We start from the raw sequence: 18745 nt of genomic DNA on the forward strand, positions 1-18745 counted from the left end.
CATAAGTACCATATAGATCTATAGATCCTCTTCAAAATTCCAAATTTGTTTTGAGACTATTCCCTATATGGACTGATAAAGTAAATTTTTAGTCTTTTTTTTTGATTTTCATTAGGGGGGAATATATTTATATAAAGTTTAATAGAACATGTTAGCAGAGATTTAGATAGTATTTAAATATCTGGTTTTAATTAATTCATGTCCACAAATAACTCTGTTTCGCGCGTTGGTTGTAGAACTTTAACAACCTGCTTTAGTAATCCGAAGGTTTCTGATGTTAAATTTTAATATCAGAATAGTTTAAAAGGCAGATTTTAAGATCGGAAAACATACATGCAATTATATTATACCCATCTAAATAGTAAACACCATAATAATATGCATGTTTCTGTTCTTTGATTGCGCCAACGAAAATCGGAATATAGGTTTCCACTGAGTTTAAAAATGTTTTCTTTTTTTAAAGAACTTTTAATTTTTAAAGCCAATTATAAAGATGCTGTATACACCAATAAAAAGTCATATGGACGCTGATCAAATCTCATTGATATCATTTTAGCTGCAAACGGATTTTTTGCAAACATGGTAATTGCTATTTATTTGTGCATTAAATAAATTGATAAAATACAATGATTTTCTTCTGACGCTCTTGTGTTCTAACTAGATCTAGATTACTTTAACGAAGATATTACTACATGTAGTTGATAAAAACATTATCGTGCGACTCCCATACCCCTCCGCCATCCCAAGAGCCGTGTATATCCACTAGTACACGAATTCAAAGAAAATTAACTGAATTTCGTTGACAATTTGTACACTTATGTACTAAACAAGAGTTACTTCCCCTAGTCTATCTACCTGTACAACAGGCGTCGCTGCTTCGGATTTCATAGGTGAATGATTTTATATACACAGCCTGCCGCCATTATCAGCGATTTAAAATACAGGTAAATGACCCAGTTGTACAGGTAGCATTATCGACCAGCTACGCCACAGCTTAAGCAAATAAAGATTATAAAGTTATCCCCTAACGAAACCCGCGCGCGAAAAGTTCATATGATCATATTGCCACAAGTTTCAATGCTGCATCGAGAATATTTCGCCATAACAGTCATCGCTTGTTTATATTTTATTTCAAATAGAGTATTGATTTTATTTTCTCAATTTTTTATCAGTTTCACGTCGCATGCACATCCGAAGAAATAAAGTTCATAAAGCATTGTTAGCTTGCGGTTTTATTATACAAAAACGATAAATTAGGACGGGAACTTTTACTTCTGAAACTACTTATCAGCAAATAGGCTTAGGGAAAAAACAAGTATCGTCAGCTCGGATTATCCACAAAATTTCGGTATTTGATAAAATTATAATGATAATGATATTTTGATTAAAACAATTAACAAATTAGTGTTTATGACCAGAAACCTCAGCCTCCCAAAATATACTGACATTCACACACCACAACATGTTACATATATATTGTACATGTGGGAGGGTGTACATGCATGTCTTTAAATTGACGGTAGTAGGGTACATTGATTGGCATTATACTTTACGTACATGTTTAGATAACCTAATGTCTAAAGCTTCCTGTCAACAGTATGTTCATGTATAATGTTGGTAGTAAGAAAAAACACATGGAAATGTTCTTGAATATCACTATTTAGTTTCTGGTATGATCAAGTCTTGTGTAGGTGTTTGCATAGGCAGATGTGCATGAATTGAATATATTAAATGAATTAAATGCATGGTCACTTTGTATAATGCAGAATTATGCAAGCAAATGGTACTTTTAACATGTTCTTGCATTCAATTTGTAAACCATCATGGGAAACCCACAACTTACGTATTGCTAATCTAATGAAACAATAGAGTTGTGACTTATGTGTTTCTGATGAAGCTGGTAAACACAGTTTTTCTCAGAGATTTTGCTTTACAATCTTTGAATATTTCAATTCTAAATCAACAGGACTTTTACCACTAAGGCGATGCAGCCATGCTGTGGATACTTGTCCTGCTGATGGCTGGTCCAGTTTCGGGACAAACTAATGGTGAGTTATACATGTATGTAAATTTGATGTTAAAGTTTTGGTGATTCAATTCTGTAATAATGGACAGCCTATGTATTTTATTGACTTTTAAAAAATTAATTTTATATGGTCATAAAAAGATAAACATTTGCATGTCATCTTTCCTGGCGAGTTTACTCAGTGAAAGGACTGTGGTGACTGAGTGGTTAAGATGTCTCGACATGTTAACGCAATTCCTCCACCTGTGGGTTACATGTTTGACCGCAATTCCTCCACCTGTGAGTTACGTGTTTGAATCCTATGTGGGGCAGCTAGTTGCCTGCTGGAACTGACCACTAGCACTGGTTGGTGGTTTTTCTCTGGGTACTCCGGCTTTCCTCCACCAACAAACCTGGTACATCCTTAAATGACCCTGGCTGTTAGCCTGCTCCGGGTACTGACCAGCCTGCTCCGGGTACTGACCAGCCTGCTCCGGGTACTGACCAGCCTGCTCCGGGTACTGACCAGCCTGCTCCGGGTACTGACCACAGCACTGGTTGGTGGTTTTTCTCTGGGTACTCCGGCTTTCCTCCACCAACAAACCTGGTACATCCTTAAATGACCCTGGCTGTTAGCCTGCTCCGGGTACTGACCAGCCTGCTCCGGGTACTGACCAGCCTGCTCCGGGTACTGACCAGCCTGCTCCGGGTACTGACCACTGGTCGGTGGTTTTTCTTCCATCCTTAATGGCTATTAACAGGACTTGAATCCACTAAAACCAATAATAATAATAAAAAAAATCTCAGAAAATTAAACAAGAAATGATACAGATTTTACTGATAATATACTTTTAACTTGTACTTTGTACTTCAATGTTTCTCGAAAATACCGGTACACATTTTTTTGCTAGAGAGCTCAAACACGAAATCAAATGTTTAACATTAGTAATTGTATAAAATGTATACATCACTACAAAACACGATTAGTCAGTAAGAGCCCTTGATCACAAATTATGTATTTTTGAATATGTTGAAATAATAAAGATGCAAAATATTGAAATAATTGTATACACGGTAATAAATTGGTTTATATAGATCTAAAGTATATAAAACATGGAATGATACAGATGTAACTAATTACTGTATGTACTTTTGTACGTTCAGATTGTCCACAAAACTGGTTTGTTCATGAAGATCGCTGCTATTATTTCGTCTTCAATCCCCAAAAAACATTTGTGGCGGCCAAGGAACTATGTGAGGTAATTATAATAAGTATTATCAATAATAATATTTCAAAACATCTGTTGATGGACAGTATACAACATACAATGATAGGGAGTTGTACATACAACTTAATTCTTTTAGGATAAAATTGCATTTATCAGGTAATTTCAGACTGTAATACCGTATAACTGGTTATTTTTGCCCCGCATTGCTTTGATTGCGAAAATTTGATCTGTGAAATATTGAGAAATGGTTGGATTTGTATACTCTTAAATCTATTCTCCACTAAATGTACAAATTCCATTATTAAGTGTCCTCTATCAATATCGGGACTTAAAAATCATGTTTGTATATCATGTTTGTTTCACACGTAAAATATATTGATTGATCTTCGAAAATAATCAAGTGTTGTTCCTCTGACCAATTAAGATTTTTCTCATCATCACATTAAATATGGCTCTCGTGACGAATTTCGACTGTCCTCTTAAGCTATAATGTATTTCATAAATCAACTGTGACTAAGGAAATGGGTAAATGTTACATTTTTTCCTATCATATCATAGATATTAGCATACGCAATGAGAATAGACAAGTATTGGCACACAAAATGCTTAGATATTTTTTATATAACTCATTTTATCATTGTCACAAACTATGCTGGCAGATACGTTACAAACAAATAAAATCATGTACACAATTAATGTTTCATCAAATGTCCACGTTTTTTTCGTGATAATGAACTTTAATATGTATACTTACTTTTACCTTTATGACAAGGACACATCCATTAACAATTAAATGGACAGGTGCGATCTAATCTTGAAAATATACATGTTACGCAACGCCATCAACATATACGTTACTACTATGTACCTGATTACCTAAGATGCCACTTTCCCACAGAGATAAATTCACATCACAGTTTGAAAAGTATATAATACTAAGTGTTACAATGTTTGTGGTTTGGTCGACAAGTCACACGGTGTCATTTAAATGATGAGAGGGGTTAGTGTCGGTCAGTACGTTACCGACAGATACGTTATTGAAAAAACCCATATCGACAGAAATTCTCACGCTTGTCATAAAACATTCGAAATTAGCTTAACCACGTGGCAAGTGTCCGAGAGTTTGTCAATAGTTTACAAGCGGGAAGAATCGTTGTGTTGCCAGTGTTGGGAAACTCGAAATAAGAAAAACCTTTACTTTTCTTTAGTATATACCTGTACATAGTAGCATATATATACATTTCTGATAATAATCACGTGATTTCTAACCCTAGTTAGCTGTATTGATTAAGCTATTAGGTATATGATTAATTGTTAAATGTATAAATCACATATCAAAATAGTAAAGTATCTGGTATAAAAGATCACGTATCTGTTTGATGAAAGATGTACCGTTAACTCTAATATTTAGTGTAAAACTAATAAAAATACTGTTACATCGACTAATTCAAATACATTTTATAGCCAGATATTGTTAGAATGTTTGTTATACTAATGATACGGTAATGTGATATATAAACATGAAATAACGTATCTGTTTATTTGGTAACGTATCTGTCATATTTGGTAACGGATCTGTAGTTTTGTACGTAAACCTTAATTTGAGTGAACTTGGTTTCATTTGTAGCAATTTGTTTCAGACTAGATATGGTCAGAAAATGTAAGTTTAGGGTTGTTTGTGGCAATCAAGTATGACGGAGACTGATACGTTTTTCAGGTGAAGGAAGGCGAGGACAATGAGAATGAATTATTCCTTTTCTTCATGTCAAAAAACATCAACAAAGGACAAATGAGGTTTCGTTTGCCAATAATATCAGACGAACTGCTTATCCTGAGTTATCAGCCGTGCGGGTCGTTTTTTCCCAATTAAATGGCAAGAACACTGAAACCATCCGCAGTCAATGCGAATCGTGTAGACAGATACGTTACCAATATGGTACAAACATAATCATCTCTTCATTGACGCCGCTTTCAATAGTTTTGATCTATCGTTTGATAATTTCGATGTTGTAGTTTTGACTACAAGTTTTGAAGCAGATTCGTGTTATTGAATTCGTTTATTTTCTAATACTTCATAAAGACATATACCAAGAGAACAGATACGTTATCGCTGCTAATTTAGGCAAAAATCATCTAAAGTATTGCAGAGAAGTGAAACCGCTGAAAAGTACGTTTTCTTTGATGCATTTTGACGAATTTATGAAACAGAAAAACATAATAATCCTGTCAGATTTCTACAGTCATATATTAAGTATGTTGTAACATATACGTTACTGTTTAAAGCAGGATTTTAATGTCCTATACAGTAATTTGTGATTTATACAAATACAAAATTATTGACATGTACTGATGCAGATAAAGGTACTGTTTGATAATAAGGAAAAATATATAAACAAAATACTTTGGTACTATTTTTAAATGAAACTATTTGAACACACTTATGAATTATACAAACCAATATTCACAAATGAACTTTTCATAACTGCAATTGATAAAGACAAGTTGCTTTCGAGACGGACAAATGGCTTTGAATAGAAAGAAAAGTCCAAAACCAAAGCAAAAATTCAGTTAAAGTGTATATTTTGTGGCATTTCTAATGACAAACCTCAATTTAGTTCATTTTAACAAAGTCACGTATCTGTTATTTCCCAAAATATGATGGTTGACTGTAACAATTATAACTTTTCTTTGGGTAAAGATAGGAGCCAGCCCATTTGGATTTAAAAAGTAGAGATATTTGCCAAACAAATAACAATACATAATAACTTTGTTTTCAATTTTCATATTTTATGTTTTCATTTCTGAAAACATGCAAATTAGTGGAGAATGAACTCTTAAATCTAGGTAGCAAAAACTGAAAATTGTGAAAATTTTATTTTCTTGATTTTAGTTTAAATCATGAAAATTTTGTCCTGTGAAAATAGCCAGCTATACAGTACATTATGTATTTGTACAATTAATATTAGCATAGTGCTTTTAACTTGACCTTTCATTTAAAGATGTTAAAGTAACAATTGTTTTCATTGAAACCCAGGACTATGGAGCGGCATTACTAAGTGTTGAGACTGTGTCTGAGGATGGGTATATCAAAAACTGGCTTAGTCAGACAGATCATAGCAGGTAAAGTCACTGTATACAAGTCAACCTATGATGCAGATAGATTGCTATTTCAGATATCTTGGAAACCAGTGGTATTTAAATTGATGTAGCTTTGAATTTTGAGACCAGATTTTAGTTTTGACCATAACCTTTCTAAACCTGTGTTGTATGAATTGATTTACCGGTAGTTATGAACTTGAAGGTATACTGCTTTGACTTTGATCTTTTAAAGATTTGGGTGATTTAGTTGATGTAGATTTGACATTGAGGTTACAAGCTTTGACCCTGACCTTTTTGGGAGCCAGCTATGACTTTGAGGCTTCTATCTTAAACCTTAACCATCATAGGTACATGTATTCCATCTTTGCATATTGCAGAGTTAGCTCCCTTGCGGGTAGGTATCACTTGTTACGTCATTGTTTTGTGAGCGCAATTGACGTCATTTTCCCCGAAACTTATGACGTTATACTTGCAAACACATAACGTCACAACCAACACCTACCTGCAAGGGCAGATAACTCTGTAATATGCAAAAACAGAATATGACTCATGAATTCCCACAGTTTGTCTGTGATTTTGAGTGTACAAGTTTTGAGATTAACAGTTTTAAAAATCTGTTGTCTAAGAATTGATATAGATAAACTTCCCTGTAGGAGACTGCAATTTACACACTGATGATTCCTCTCAGCACACTATTTTCTATGGGTTAGTCATGTACAGAAGCTGTTAACATTTGAATTCTACAGGAACCTATGGTTTACGAGTGGTATATATGTGGGCAGTGGAGTGTTCGTCTGGCAGAGCACTGGAGCGGTGATTGATCACCTGAACTACTGGAGCAATGTCAACGATATGTTTACACCAGGCTCCAATATTGTCTATGGTTTCTCAGGTAAGTTATGGATGTATAGGCTCCAATTTTATATTGTCTATGGGTTCTCTGGTGAGTATGTAGGTAGGCTCTAATATTGTCAAGAGTTCACAGGAGAGTATGGATGTAGGCTCCAATATTGTCTATGGTTTCTCAGGTGAGTATGGAGGTAGACTTCAATATTGTCAAGAGCTCTCAAGTATGTATGGATGTAGGCTACAGTATTCTACAGGTTCTCAGTTGAGTATGGATGTAGACTCCAATATTGTCTATGAATTCTCAGGTGAGTATGGATTTAGGCTCCAAATTTGTCTATGGTGTCTCTTGTGAGTATGGAAATAAACTCCAATATTGTCTGATTTCTTAGGTGAGTATGGATGTATACGTAGGGTCCAATATTGTCTATGGTTTCTGTGGTGTGTATGGATGTAGGCTACAGTATCGTATTCAGGGCCACTGGTGAGTATGGAATGGACTCCAGTATTGTCTGGTTTCCCAGGGTTTATTTTTCCAAATCAGCATGCAATGCTGATGTCTCTGTTGCGACGTCAGGATGATCTTTGGTTTTGGCACCATCATCAGATTTTTAGGTCACCTAGAAGTATGAACAAAAAGAATTGACCAATCAGAAAGTTGGATTTAGTATAAACACATAGAAAAATTAATTCTAAAAGAATAAAAGTGACATTACTCTTATATTTAATCATTTTTTTGTCTTTTTTTAGTAACACAACAGAACTTTGGATGGACGAGAACGGATGGCACACGTTCCCTGAGCTTTATTTGTGAGATTCCCCAGAAGGAGGTATATCGGATTATACAGGATGACAGAGACTTCTGTAAGTTTATAACAAAGTTAAAAAACATATTAGGTTGATGTTATAAAATACAAGTAAGTGATCAAAAGGAAACCTATTTATTGCAACAAAATTTATGAATATATACTGTAAGCATACTTAGCAGTACTGTACTTTGTACATGCTGTATTTGAAGCCCTAATTCATGTACAGCCAAATTATGTTAAAGGATTTCTCTTCTATAGAACCACCAAATTGAGCTAATCAGTTAAATTGGATAGAAATTTTGAGGAGCAAACTTGATTTTTCAGAATTTTGAAAGAAAAAAAATAAAGAGAGAATTTCCATTGGGTATTGGGCAGATAATTGGCCCTAGAAAAGCTTCAAGAAAAGGCCCTGTAATATGTATATGTATTTCACTACGTTTGCAGCCTATGGAAATTCCTATGCAAATCCTAACCTGGTACCAAGGGGCCCACAGATGTACATTGACCCGATTGACACCGAGATACTGGGTAAGACGAGACTTGTGTTTATGGAGTGTGGGGCCAAGGGGTATCCCCAACCAACTTATACTTGGACCAGGAATTCCTCACAGTTCATAATCACTGCAACAACTGATGCCCGATACACGCTGACCAACGGCCGCCTGTCCATCCAAGATCCGACAGAGGGAAAGGATTCAGGAGAATATCAGTGCGAGGCTGAAAATAGATACGGAAAAATAACTTCTGCTCCAGTTCTATTGTCATTTGCATGTAGGTATATATGTGTTTAGGATCTGTGTGTGTGTGACTGTGTTTTATAAGTCAATGGTTTTAAGCCCACCTGGCCGAAGGGCCGGTGAGCTTATATCATGGCCCGTCGTCCGTCCGTCCGTCCTGCCGCCGTCCGTCCGTCCGTCCGTCCGTCCTTCAAAATTTAATTTAAATCGCTACTAGTCATAGAGTTCCGCAAGGATTGTGACCAAATTTGGCCACAAACATCGTTGGGTGAAGGGGAACAGACTTGTATAAATTTTGGCTCTGACCCCCCAGGGGCAGGAGGGGCGGGGCCCAATAGGTAAATAAGAGGTAAATATTCAAATTCCTTCAGAAAAGAAACAATGAACCTGTATTCAGAACATGACTTGACATTACAAACCAGGTGAGCGATACAGGCCCTCTGGGTCTCTTGTTCTTCAGGCACTCCAGCTTTTCTGGCCACTTCCATAACCTGGCACATCCTTAAATTATAAAATTAAATGCATCTTGCAGTTCATATATCATAAACCAAAAACAAACCAAAGTTTAGGATGTTTAAATTTTGGTATTGATGTCAAATGTAAATTATAAAGTCACATTTCTATTCCAGCTAAAACATATGAAATAACCATTAAGTTCTGAATTTGTGTATTAATGCTTTCTTGATATACAAATGTGTTGTTTTTCAGTCTTGGGAAGTTTTACCAATGTTGACAGAGCCCCAACTCGTCCTGACGAGTTCAGTGGAGCTATACTTGAATGTCCTGGTATAAAGAGTCGGTCAAAAGTAGGTAAGTATGGCCTCAAGCTGTCTTTCGGATGATAAATTTAATTACCTCCCCTTATCGCGAAAAATTTCTTTTTATTGGCAGGGTTGCCACACTCCAGAGATGTCAAAGTGGGAGATCTCCCACCAAAGCATTGTACAAAGTGGGAGATTTTGCGCGGCGTCATTTACATGTTTGCACAACAATTATAACAAAACAACACATGTTGTCTTCTGCTCCTAGATCTTCCAAGCTGGTTTTGGAAGTATTTCAGAATCAGTGCATTGAACAAATTCTTAAAAAAAGTAGGCTTAATTAAATTAATTAAACATAGTAAAAATTATGCATATTTTTTTCTCTTGTTAGGTATTACATACCTGTGGAAGAGAGGATATGAATTCATCATTACCGATGTGAATCCATACATATTTATATCCCAGGACGGGAAGTTGTATTTCTCTGAAGTGACTCGCAGTGATGATGGTGACTACTACTGTATCGCTACGCTCTCCAGTCCCAAGGACTCGCGTAATTATGTCGGCTCAGCACAAGTTCCTAGTCGAATCAGTAGGGAAATCCATCTCGATGTCATACCTCAACGTAAGTCTTGTGATAGAGTTAGTATTGAAGATTGTTGGTCAATTTTGATTTTGGCACTGCTGAAGTATACAATGCAATCATATGGCATTGTAAATTGAACCAAAATGACTCAATCTCGCTACTTTCTGGCTATCTTCTGGTCATATATGTGCAAGAATCTTATGTGCCCCCATGTCTCGATTTAATTCTGGTCCACTGCTGCTCTTTTATCTTCTTCTTAATTGAATGAATACATGTATAGAAAAGGTATGGAATTCCAGTCAAGAAAGAAATTTACTTAATCTGAAGGAAGACGGTCAAGAGTCCCAGGTCAACAAATCGTCTGTTACAAAACATGCCATACAGAGAACTATATGACCAAATGTGAAAACTCAAAAGTATTTGACAAGGATAATGATATCTTGAAGCTAGAATAGAATACTATATTAGATACCATTGTAGCACAAATCCTTTCATAGTTCACCATAGGATCTGTTGATTCACCGGTCCTTCTCCAAGTAATGTGTATTCTTTACGTTTAGAGATACCAAAACCACTTAGGTAAAGTACAATTTATTGTAGATTAGTCCCAGATGACCTTCCTGTAATTTGAGGTCTCAAAATATGATGTCAGAATCACAGGAAGTTTTGACTTTTGATAGAAAACTGTACTTTACCCATGTTGGTTGTTCTCTTGAAATTGATTTATTTCTGCCTAACTTTTACAGCTAGCATTGAGTCGGCAGTACAGATACAGGACAGTTTTATTCAGGTGTTTCCAAGGATACCTACAGCTGGACGGACACTCAATCTCGAATGTTTCGCCTACGGCTCGTAAGTACTTTATAGTGACCCATTAAATATTTACACTGAAAATACAGTCAGACCTGAGGTTGAATTGTGTCACATTAGTCATTTGGGGCTCTAGAAAAGTGGTCTTATTAAGCAGGTGGTCTATATACAGAGGTGGTAGCTAAGACAAGGTTTAGACTAGGGTCTTGTCTATTGTGCTATTTTGGGTTGTTTTGCTTTTAGCTTATTCATTTGGTACGGTAATGTTATTCAAATGTTATGCAAATTCAGAATCCATTGACGTACCTGAAAACTATAGTTAAAAGAGGTCTCGGAATCGATGAGCTGCGAAGTTGAGCAAATAGTAATCCACTGAAGTGCCCCGTTTGAGAAAATCGTGAAATATTGATCCCGCGAATTTGAAGCCCTATGCAATATAGTATGTTTTTGGATTATAATGCATATCTATCAGTAGATAATAAATAACAAATCCTACACTGATATTGATGATGATTTTGTTTCATTTGTTTAAGACATCAAACCTTATCCAGGATTTTTTTTCTGTTTTAGCGGAAAACTTCTGTACACTTGGACTACGCCTGGAAGACAGGATGAACGTTTCTCCGTATCCGATGGTAACCGTGTCCTTACCATCGTCAACTCTAGGCTGTCTGACTCGGGGACCTACAGTTGTACTGTAAGGAGCAGGAAAACCAACACATATGACACCAAGACATTTACACTGTATATTGAATGTAAGCTTTTCACACAGCCAAATTGGTTAAGTAATAGGGCATGTTCATAACTGCAGCTGAAGGATAGGACATATTTATCTGGCAATTGATTCAGATGGAAGGTTTCATCTTTTTAGTATTTTGCTAATAGAATCAACACATCTCTGTTCATGTTTCCATTGCAACCGCAAAACAAAAAAAATCATTTTTTTTTTTCGTTATCTTTTCTATTATTGCAGCCAAGCCATTATTCACTCTCCCTCTGAAAAACCAGCATGTGGACGTTGGTAAACAGCTGACCTGGCGCTGTGAGACACTATCTAATCCCCTGGCTGTTTACACTTGGTACAAGAACGGTCAGCCTCTCCTTAACACTACGGACATCATTGTCATCAGGAATACACTGGTCATACCGAGTCTGGAGAAAAAGCACAGTGGCATGTACCAATGTGGCGCTTATAACATCCATGGCACCACCATGAGTTCAGCACAGCTCCGGGTCTTAGGTAGGGTCACATGTCTCATTATGTTGCTCCCATGAAGCCACCTGTCTTAAAAACCTGTCTATCACTCTTTCCCAACACTTCAGGCATCTCACAGGTCTATTAATCTGTCTTTCCTGACCATTGTATCATCCAATAAAGTATGGTGGCCGGTGAGGCGATGTTGCAAGGTTGAGAGGTGAGATTACAAGGGTGTTAATCTTGTATTCTCACCCCACAACCTTGCGATCTCGCAACTCTTTCCCAACACTTCAGGCATCTCACAGGTCTATTAATCTGTCTTTCCTGACCATTCCAATTGTATCATCCAATAAAGTATGGTGGCCGGTGAGGCGATGTTGCAAGGTTGAGAGGTGAGATTACAAGGGTGTTGATCTTGTATTCTCACCCCACAACCTTGCGATCTCGCAACTTCAACTTGAGTTAGAAATTAAAAGGTCGTAAAGTTGCAAGATGGCCTTAAGTGGTCGCCATAACTAATTGAACATATCACTTTGTATTGCATACAAGTATTAATGTGTAATGCTTTCTTTGAAATTGAAGAGTTCCCGCCAACATTCAACAAGTCTCCACTTCCTTCCTCCATGATGGCGGCCAAGTCGGGGAATGTCACTATTCCATGTAAACCCGAAGCAGCTCCCTACCCCAAGTTTGTGTGGCTATATCGGGGCAATGAAATGAGTCTAACGGAAGGGGATACCACGTCAAGGATTCGCATGCTAGCCAACGGAGACCTGTACCTCACCAACGTGGTAGATACGGACGAAGGGTTGTATACCTGCAAGGTGGAGAATGTTCTAGGGTCGGCTATGAGCAACACTTACCTAGAAATACTCTGTATGTATCAACAGATTCACAACATAATTCTGTATAGAGAAGAATAAAGTATTTCTCACATTTTTCTCGAAGTGGAAGATTAAGAAAAATTAAAGTAATGGAAAATTACTCCATTTCATTAGGATAATTCTCTGAAGAATGTATTTAGTAAAGAATACCTGTTACTTTTTGTCCTCAGATTTGATTAAAGAGTACACATATATGAAAGGTTTCATGTGAAGTTTGATGTTACTTTAATAATTATTATGCCTATTTTCATAAGGCCATTATGATTTCTACAGTCAGTGATTTAGAGGTTAAAACCTACATATTTTCAGTTTTACTACATCAATTACAATTTCAGTAAATATTGGATATTTTATTAACCATTGTATTGATAAATAATGATGTGATGATTTTGACAGCCAGGACATTCATTAGTGTACCTCCAGCAAAGAGGGATGTCGTCGTTAACAACACTGTATTCATTCCATGTCTTGCATCATTTGACCCGACCCTTGACCTCATCTATACCTGGCAACTCAACGGACATGATATTGATATGAAACGTGACAGCACTTACAAGACGGTAAGACTCACATGGTCATCTCCTAGTCAAATCTTTTCATAAAATCTCTGAATGTTCTATAACATTTTGATTGAATGTATTTAGGTTATTGTCGCTTAATTTCGCCTGTTAATTTTTAGCTCACCTGGTCCGAAGGACCAAGGTGAGCTTATGCTATACCGTGGCGTCCGGCGTCCAGCGTCCGGCGTTCGTCCGTCTGTCAACAATCGATTTCTTTGGCCCCCCAGGGGCCTGAGGGGTGGGGTCAAAAGGGGTCAATTTTGCTATTTCCATATAAACGACTTCTTCTCTGAAACTAAGTATGGGATAGCACTCATATGCAATGGTAGCATCTGTATAGGGTGGGGATTCAAAATTGTACAAATGATGGGATGGCCCCCAGGGGCCTGAGGGTGGGGTCAAAAGGGGTCAATTTTGCTATTTCCATAAACAACTTCTTCTCTGAAACTAAGCATGGGATAGCACTCATAATACAATGGTAGCATCCTTATAGGGTGGGGATTCAAAATTGTACAAACGATGGGGCTGACTCCCCAGGGGCCTGAGGGGGGGCCAAAAGGGGCTAATTTGGCTATTTCCATATAAATGACTTTTTCTCTGAAACTAAGCATGGGATAGCATCCATACTGCAATGGTAGCATCCTTATAGGGTGGGGATTCAAAATTGTACAAACGATGGGGCTGACCCCCCAGGGGCCGGAGACGCAGGGCCAAAAGGTGTCAATTTGGCTATTTCCATTTAAATGACTTCTTCTCTGAAACTAAGCATGGGATAGCACTCATAATGTAATGGTAGCATCCTTATAAGGTGGGGACTGAAAATTGTACAAATAATGGGGCTGACCCCCCGGGGTCCTGAGGGACGGGGTCAAAGGGGTCAATTTGGCTATTTCCATATAAACGACTTCTTCTCTGAAACTAAGCATGGGGTAGCACTCATAATGCAATGGTAGCATCCTTATAGGGTGGAGATTAGAAATTGTACAAATGATGGGGATGGCCCCCCAGGGGGCCTGAGGGGTGGGGTCAAAAGGGGTCAATTTTGCTATTTCCATATAAACGACTTCTTCTCTGAAACTAAGCATGGGATAGCACTCATAATGCAATGGTAGCATCTGTATAGGGTGGGGATTCAAAATTGTACAAATGATGGGGATGGGCCCCCCCCCGGGGGCCTGAGGGGTGGGGTCAAAAGGGGTCAATTTGGCTATTTCCATATAAACAACTTCTTCTCTGAAACTAAGCATGGGATAGCACTCATAATGCAATGGTAGCATCCTTATAGGGTGAGGATTCAAAATTGTACAAATGATGGGGCTGACCCCCGGGGCCTTAGGCGCGGGGCCAAAAAGGTTAATAAGGCTACTATTTTCATATAAATTACTTCCTCTCTGAAACTATGTATTGGATAGCATATACGTATGGTATCTATAGCATCATTATATGGTTGGGATTCAAAATTAAACAAATCATGGAGTCAATTTTGCTATTTTTTCTAATTGTAAGAGTCTTTGTAATTTTTGAATCACTTATTACTGAATTACAGAATTACTCAAAAAAAACAAACCAGGTGAGCGATACAGGCCCTCTGGGCCTCTTGTTTTACTGGTAAAATGCTCTACTTCTTATTATCGCAAATTTAAATAGCCTTTGAAAATACTAATTGCTAAAATAAATTGCATGTGACAGTATACTGGTTTATTCAATTAGTCTGGATATTATATATGTACTTAGTTTAGCAGTCAAATTTTAAACTATAAATGACAACTTAGTAGCGAAGATATTATTTAACGCAATTTAGCGATTCAATACTGGAAATACCCCTTAGCACAATTTAGCGCTGTACTTGAATTAGTCCTTCAAAGACCGGGAGAAAAGCACTAAAACAAAACTACCACTACAATAAGTAATTTTATAGTATTATATCAAGAATGAATAATTAAGGGAGATAACTCTAATTATCAGAGTTTCTTGTTGATTCTGTAGGGAAGTAAAGGAGGACTGTACGTCCGTAGAGCTCAGTTCCGCCACCAGGGGGAGTACACATGTGTCGCCAAGACTACAGTTGACCAAGATTTTGCCTCAAACACATTAACAGTACAAGGTTAGTATATTGTGTATTGACTAGATATAGTGTGAACGAATTGAAAGTTTATGTGGGTCTCCATGTTTTTCACCTTGCTTACCAGTGTAACAGGAGAGAATATAAATATAGTAACCTGAATTGCCAATTTGAACCATGAATGTTACCATTTGAACTCTAGATGGAGGCTTTAAAAAACCAGCTAACTGGTTACTGATGATAGACTCAGTCTAGTCCTGCTGTGTAATTTTGACCTGGCTGTGCTGTCCGAAAAATCGTTATTTTTCATTTGGTTGGTGTGATTATATCACAGTATGGATTTGTGCTTTAATTTGTCTTGATTCTGTCCAGTGGGATCACACTATAAGTTAGTACGAGTAAGTTACATTATCTTTTGATATCTTTAGATCAAAACAATAGCTACCATATTACCATATCTCTTATTGGACATTTATATCATTTACAGTAATTTCTAGCTAAATAAGGTGATTTGACATGTCTGTGAAATTTTGCTAAATAAAAGACATTTCAAATAAAGACAGATACAAAGTATTTATAAAAATGTGTGTATAAAGTGTTTGGTCAATTTGTATGCAGGTCCCCCTGGGGAACCAGCTGGAGTTTATAATGTCCCCCCTCCAGGCCCTCGCTCCGCTAGGATCATATGGTCAGACGGCAAGAGTAATGGTGGCCCTATCTCTTTCTACATGATCGAGTCTCAGACAAATTACTCGTCAAAATGGCAGCTACAGACAAGCAGTAAGTATGGACAAAGATGTAAGGATGATAAAATGATGATCTATGTTTCTCTTGCTGCTTCATATTATTGAAAATACATAATTATACATTTGGTTGTATTACCGTAAAGCCAGTTATCTACAGGGATCAAATTATTAGTGATTTAAACAAAAAATGATGAAAATAACTTTGAAATATAATTTTTGAGTTTATATGATACTATCATTTCTCAATATTTCCCGTATCAAATTTTTGTGATCATAGTAATGTCCCGCAAAATTGCAAAAATATCACGTCCCCGCAATAATAATTATGAACATTTTGTGACTGTCATTAATATGTTATTTTATTTTATTTTTTTTTGTGTCATGATAAATTAAATTTTGTGTCATGATAAATTAAAAAGGGCAGATCACCTCGAAAATTTGACAATATTTTGTCCACGCTGTTTGAATTGCTTCTTTGCCCCATGTCTATACAGTGTATACCAAGTTATTGCCAAGTATATATATATTGCATGTGCAGCAGTAATTGGATGTTATGATATGTTGATGTATAAATATTTTTGCCAGATGTATCCCAGCCTAGTGCTGTCATATCTGGGGACTCTGATAAACGATCAGCGTTAGTGAATAACCTCAAACCAGGTGTGGCCTACAGGTTCAGGGTCCTGGCCGTCAACCAGTACGGATTTGGTACTCCTAGTAGACCTACAGGTAAGCTGGCTGTTGATGTTGTGTGTGTCAGTGTCTACTGTATAATGAAGGATCATTGACCGTTAGTGTTGGGAATCGGTTGAAATTTCATGGTTGGTTATCAGTTTCATTTAACCAATCAAAGATCGATTAAAATCGATTATTTTTTTCCTTGATGTATAAACAAGTTTCATATAAAAATTTCCTTCAAATGCTTATGATCGTGTGTCCTCTCTGTGCTGTCATTGGCCATTTTCGTTTATGCGGAACAATCGGTTCGACCGTTGCTAAAGTCATTATTTCATGTATAAATCCTGACGGACCTGCAGTTTTTGATACAGACCTGTGAGAGCTTTGTCAAGGCTATTCTGAAAACAATATAAAATCACCAGGTCCGTCTAAAATTAATAAACGAACAACTAGGTCCAACCAGTCAAACCGTACAATTAAAAACGACCATGTTTTCATGTCGCTTATTTTCTTCACAAATCATGCTCATCTGAACGTTTACATTACTACGTAGTGCTTATGCGCTCTTTAATTCATCTAGACGCTTAAAATTTGAAATTATATGAGTGACAACCACACACAAGGGAATGATTTTAACAAGTTGGCTATGATTTTTAGGTCATCCTGACCCAAAGGGTCAGGATGACCTATAGTCGTCATGTTTCGTCCGTCGTCGTCCCCTGTCCACCGTGCGTTAACTTTTCACATTTTGAACTTCTTATCAAGTTCTACCAATGCAATTTGGCTGAAACTTACATGAAATGATCCTGACATGGTCTTGACAAAGTGTTCTTATTTTTTTGGAACGATTTGAAATCCAAGATGGCCGCCACAGCCGCCATCTTGAAAACACATTTTGAACTTCTTCTCAAGTTCTACCAGTGAGATTTGGCTGAAACTTGCATGAAATGATCCTGACATGGTCCCCACAAAGTGTTCTTATTTTTTAGAACGATCTGAAATCCAAGATGGCCACCACAGCCGCCAACTTGAAAACACATTTTGAACTACTTCTCAAGTTCTACCAGTGCAATTTGGCTGAAACTTGCCTAACATAGCCACTTGCTTCTGTGAAGCAAAGTTATTCCTTCAGCATTTAAAATTCTCCATAGAAAAATATTGCAACATTTAAGGAAAGTGCCTTAATATCAGATTTTCCTCTTATTTTCTGTAATGCTAATTTTTCTATGGAGATTTTTTAAGAAATTCATACAGTTAAAGAATGTTGATGAAACTGATGGGCTCAGATGCATGATACAGGGCGATTAATTGTGTCTTTTATCCTTTCTACAAATCAATAAATTCAATCTTTACATCAAAATCTGTAATAGAATGTTATATGCAATGTTATTATCTATAAAATGTTATATTTTGTATCACTAGTCAGGGTAAAGTGCAAATTGAGAGAATGATTTGAAATAACAATCATGTTGCATACGCTATTGTTTACTCCTGCCAATATTTGTTGAAAAATGCTCTTCATTTTACCAGTAAACATTGTCACAAAAAGAGGCTTTACATGTATTATTTAACAGGTTGTGAAAAGAAATTCCAATATATATTATAGCAATCAGTATAATGTAAATGTTTGGAAACATTATGCATTCCTACAATTTTGAAATCCATTTATTTGAAATTGCATGCTTATATATTTCTAAATAAATACTATAGTAGATATATCTCAATCTTGTTATTT

At 36.6% G+C, this 18745-nt stretch overlaps 1 protein-coding gene across 2 annotated transcripts; it reads left to right on the plus strand.

Moving 5' to 3' along the window:
* The first annotated feature begins 912 nt into the window (after window positions 1-912).
* LOC138336252 (contactin-like) lies at window positions 913-17541 on the plus strand. Of its 2 annotated transcripts, XM_069285665.1 has the most exons (17): window positions 913-944; window positions 1992-2048; window positions 3170-3264; window positions 6269-6354; window positions 7080-7225; window positions 7930-8043; window positions 8433-8759; window positions 9434-9535; window positions 9878-10111; window positions 10819-10924; window positions 11453-11637; window positions 11856-12122; window positions 12663-12956; window positions 13361-13524; window positions 15511-15628; window positions 16205-16366; window positions 16918-17541. In XM_069285665.1, the coding sequence occupies exons 2-17, from the start codon at window positions 1994-1996 to the stop codon at window positions 17118-17120; spliced, it is 2658 nt and encodes an 885-aa protein (XP_069141766.1). In that variant the 5' UTR covers window positions 913-944; window positions 1992-1993; the 3' UTR covers window positions 17121-17541. The 2 variants fall into 2 exon arrangements, with proteins under 2 accessions (XP_069141766.1, XP_069141765.1); XM_069285664.1 differs by lacking the exon at window positions 913-944 and having other exon boundaries at window positions 1813-2048; window positions 16918-17540.
* Window positions 17542-18745: the final 1204 nt, after the last annotated feature.

Source organism: Argopecten irradians, chromosome 12 (assembly GCF_041381155.1).
Source record: "Argopecten irradians isolate NY chromosome 12, Ai_NY, whole genome shotgun sequence".
NCBI lineage: Eukaryota > Metazoa > Mollusca > Bivalvia > Pectinida > Pectinidae > Argopecten > Argopecten irradians.

Coding starts and splice junctions, on each gene's coding strand:
- LOC138336252 (XM_069285665.1), top strand. CDS start 1,994: ATGCTGTGGATACTTGTCCTGCTGATGGCTGGTCCAGTTTCGGGACAA. Junction 8,760..9,433: donor AGTTCTATTGTCATTTGCAT/GTAGGTATATAT, acceptor GTTGTTTTTCAG/TCTTGGGAAGTTTTACCAAT. Junction 12,123..12,662: donor AGCACAGCTCCGGGTCTTAG/GTAGGGTCACAT, acceptor TTGAAATTGAAG/AGTTCCCGCCAACATTCAAC.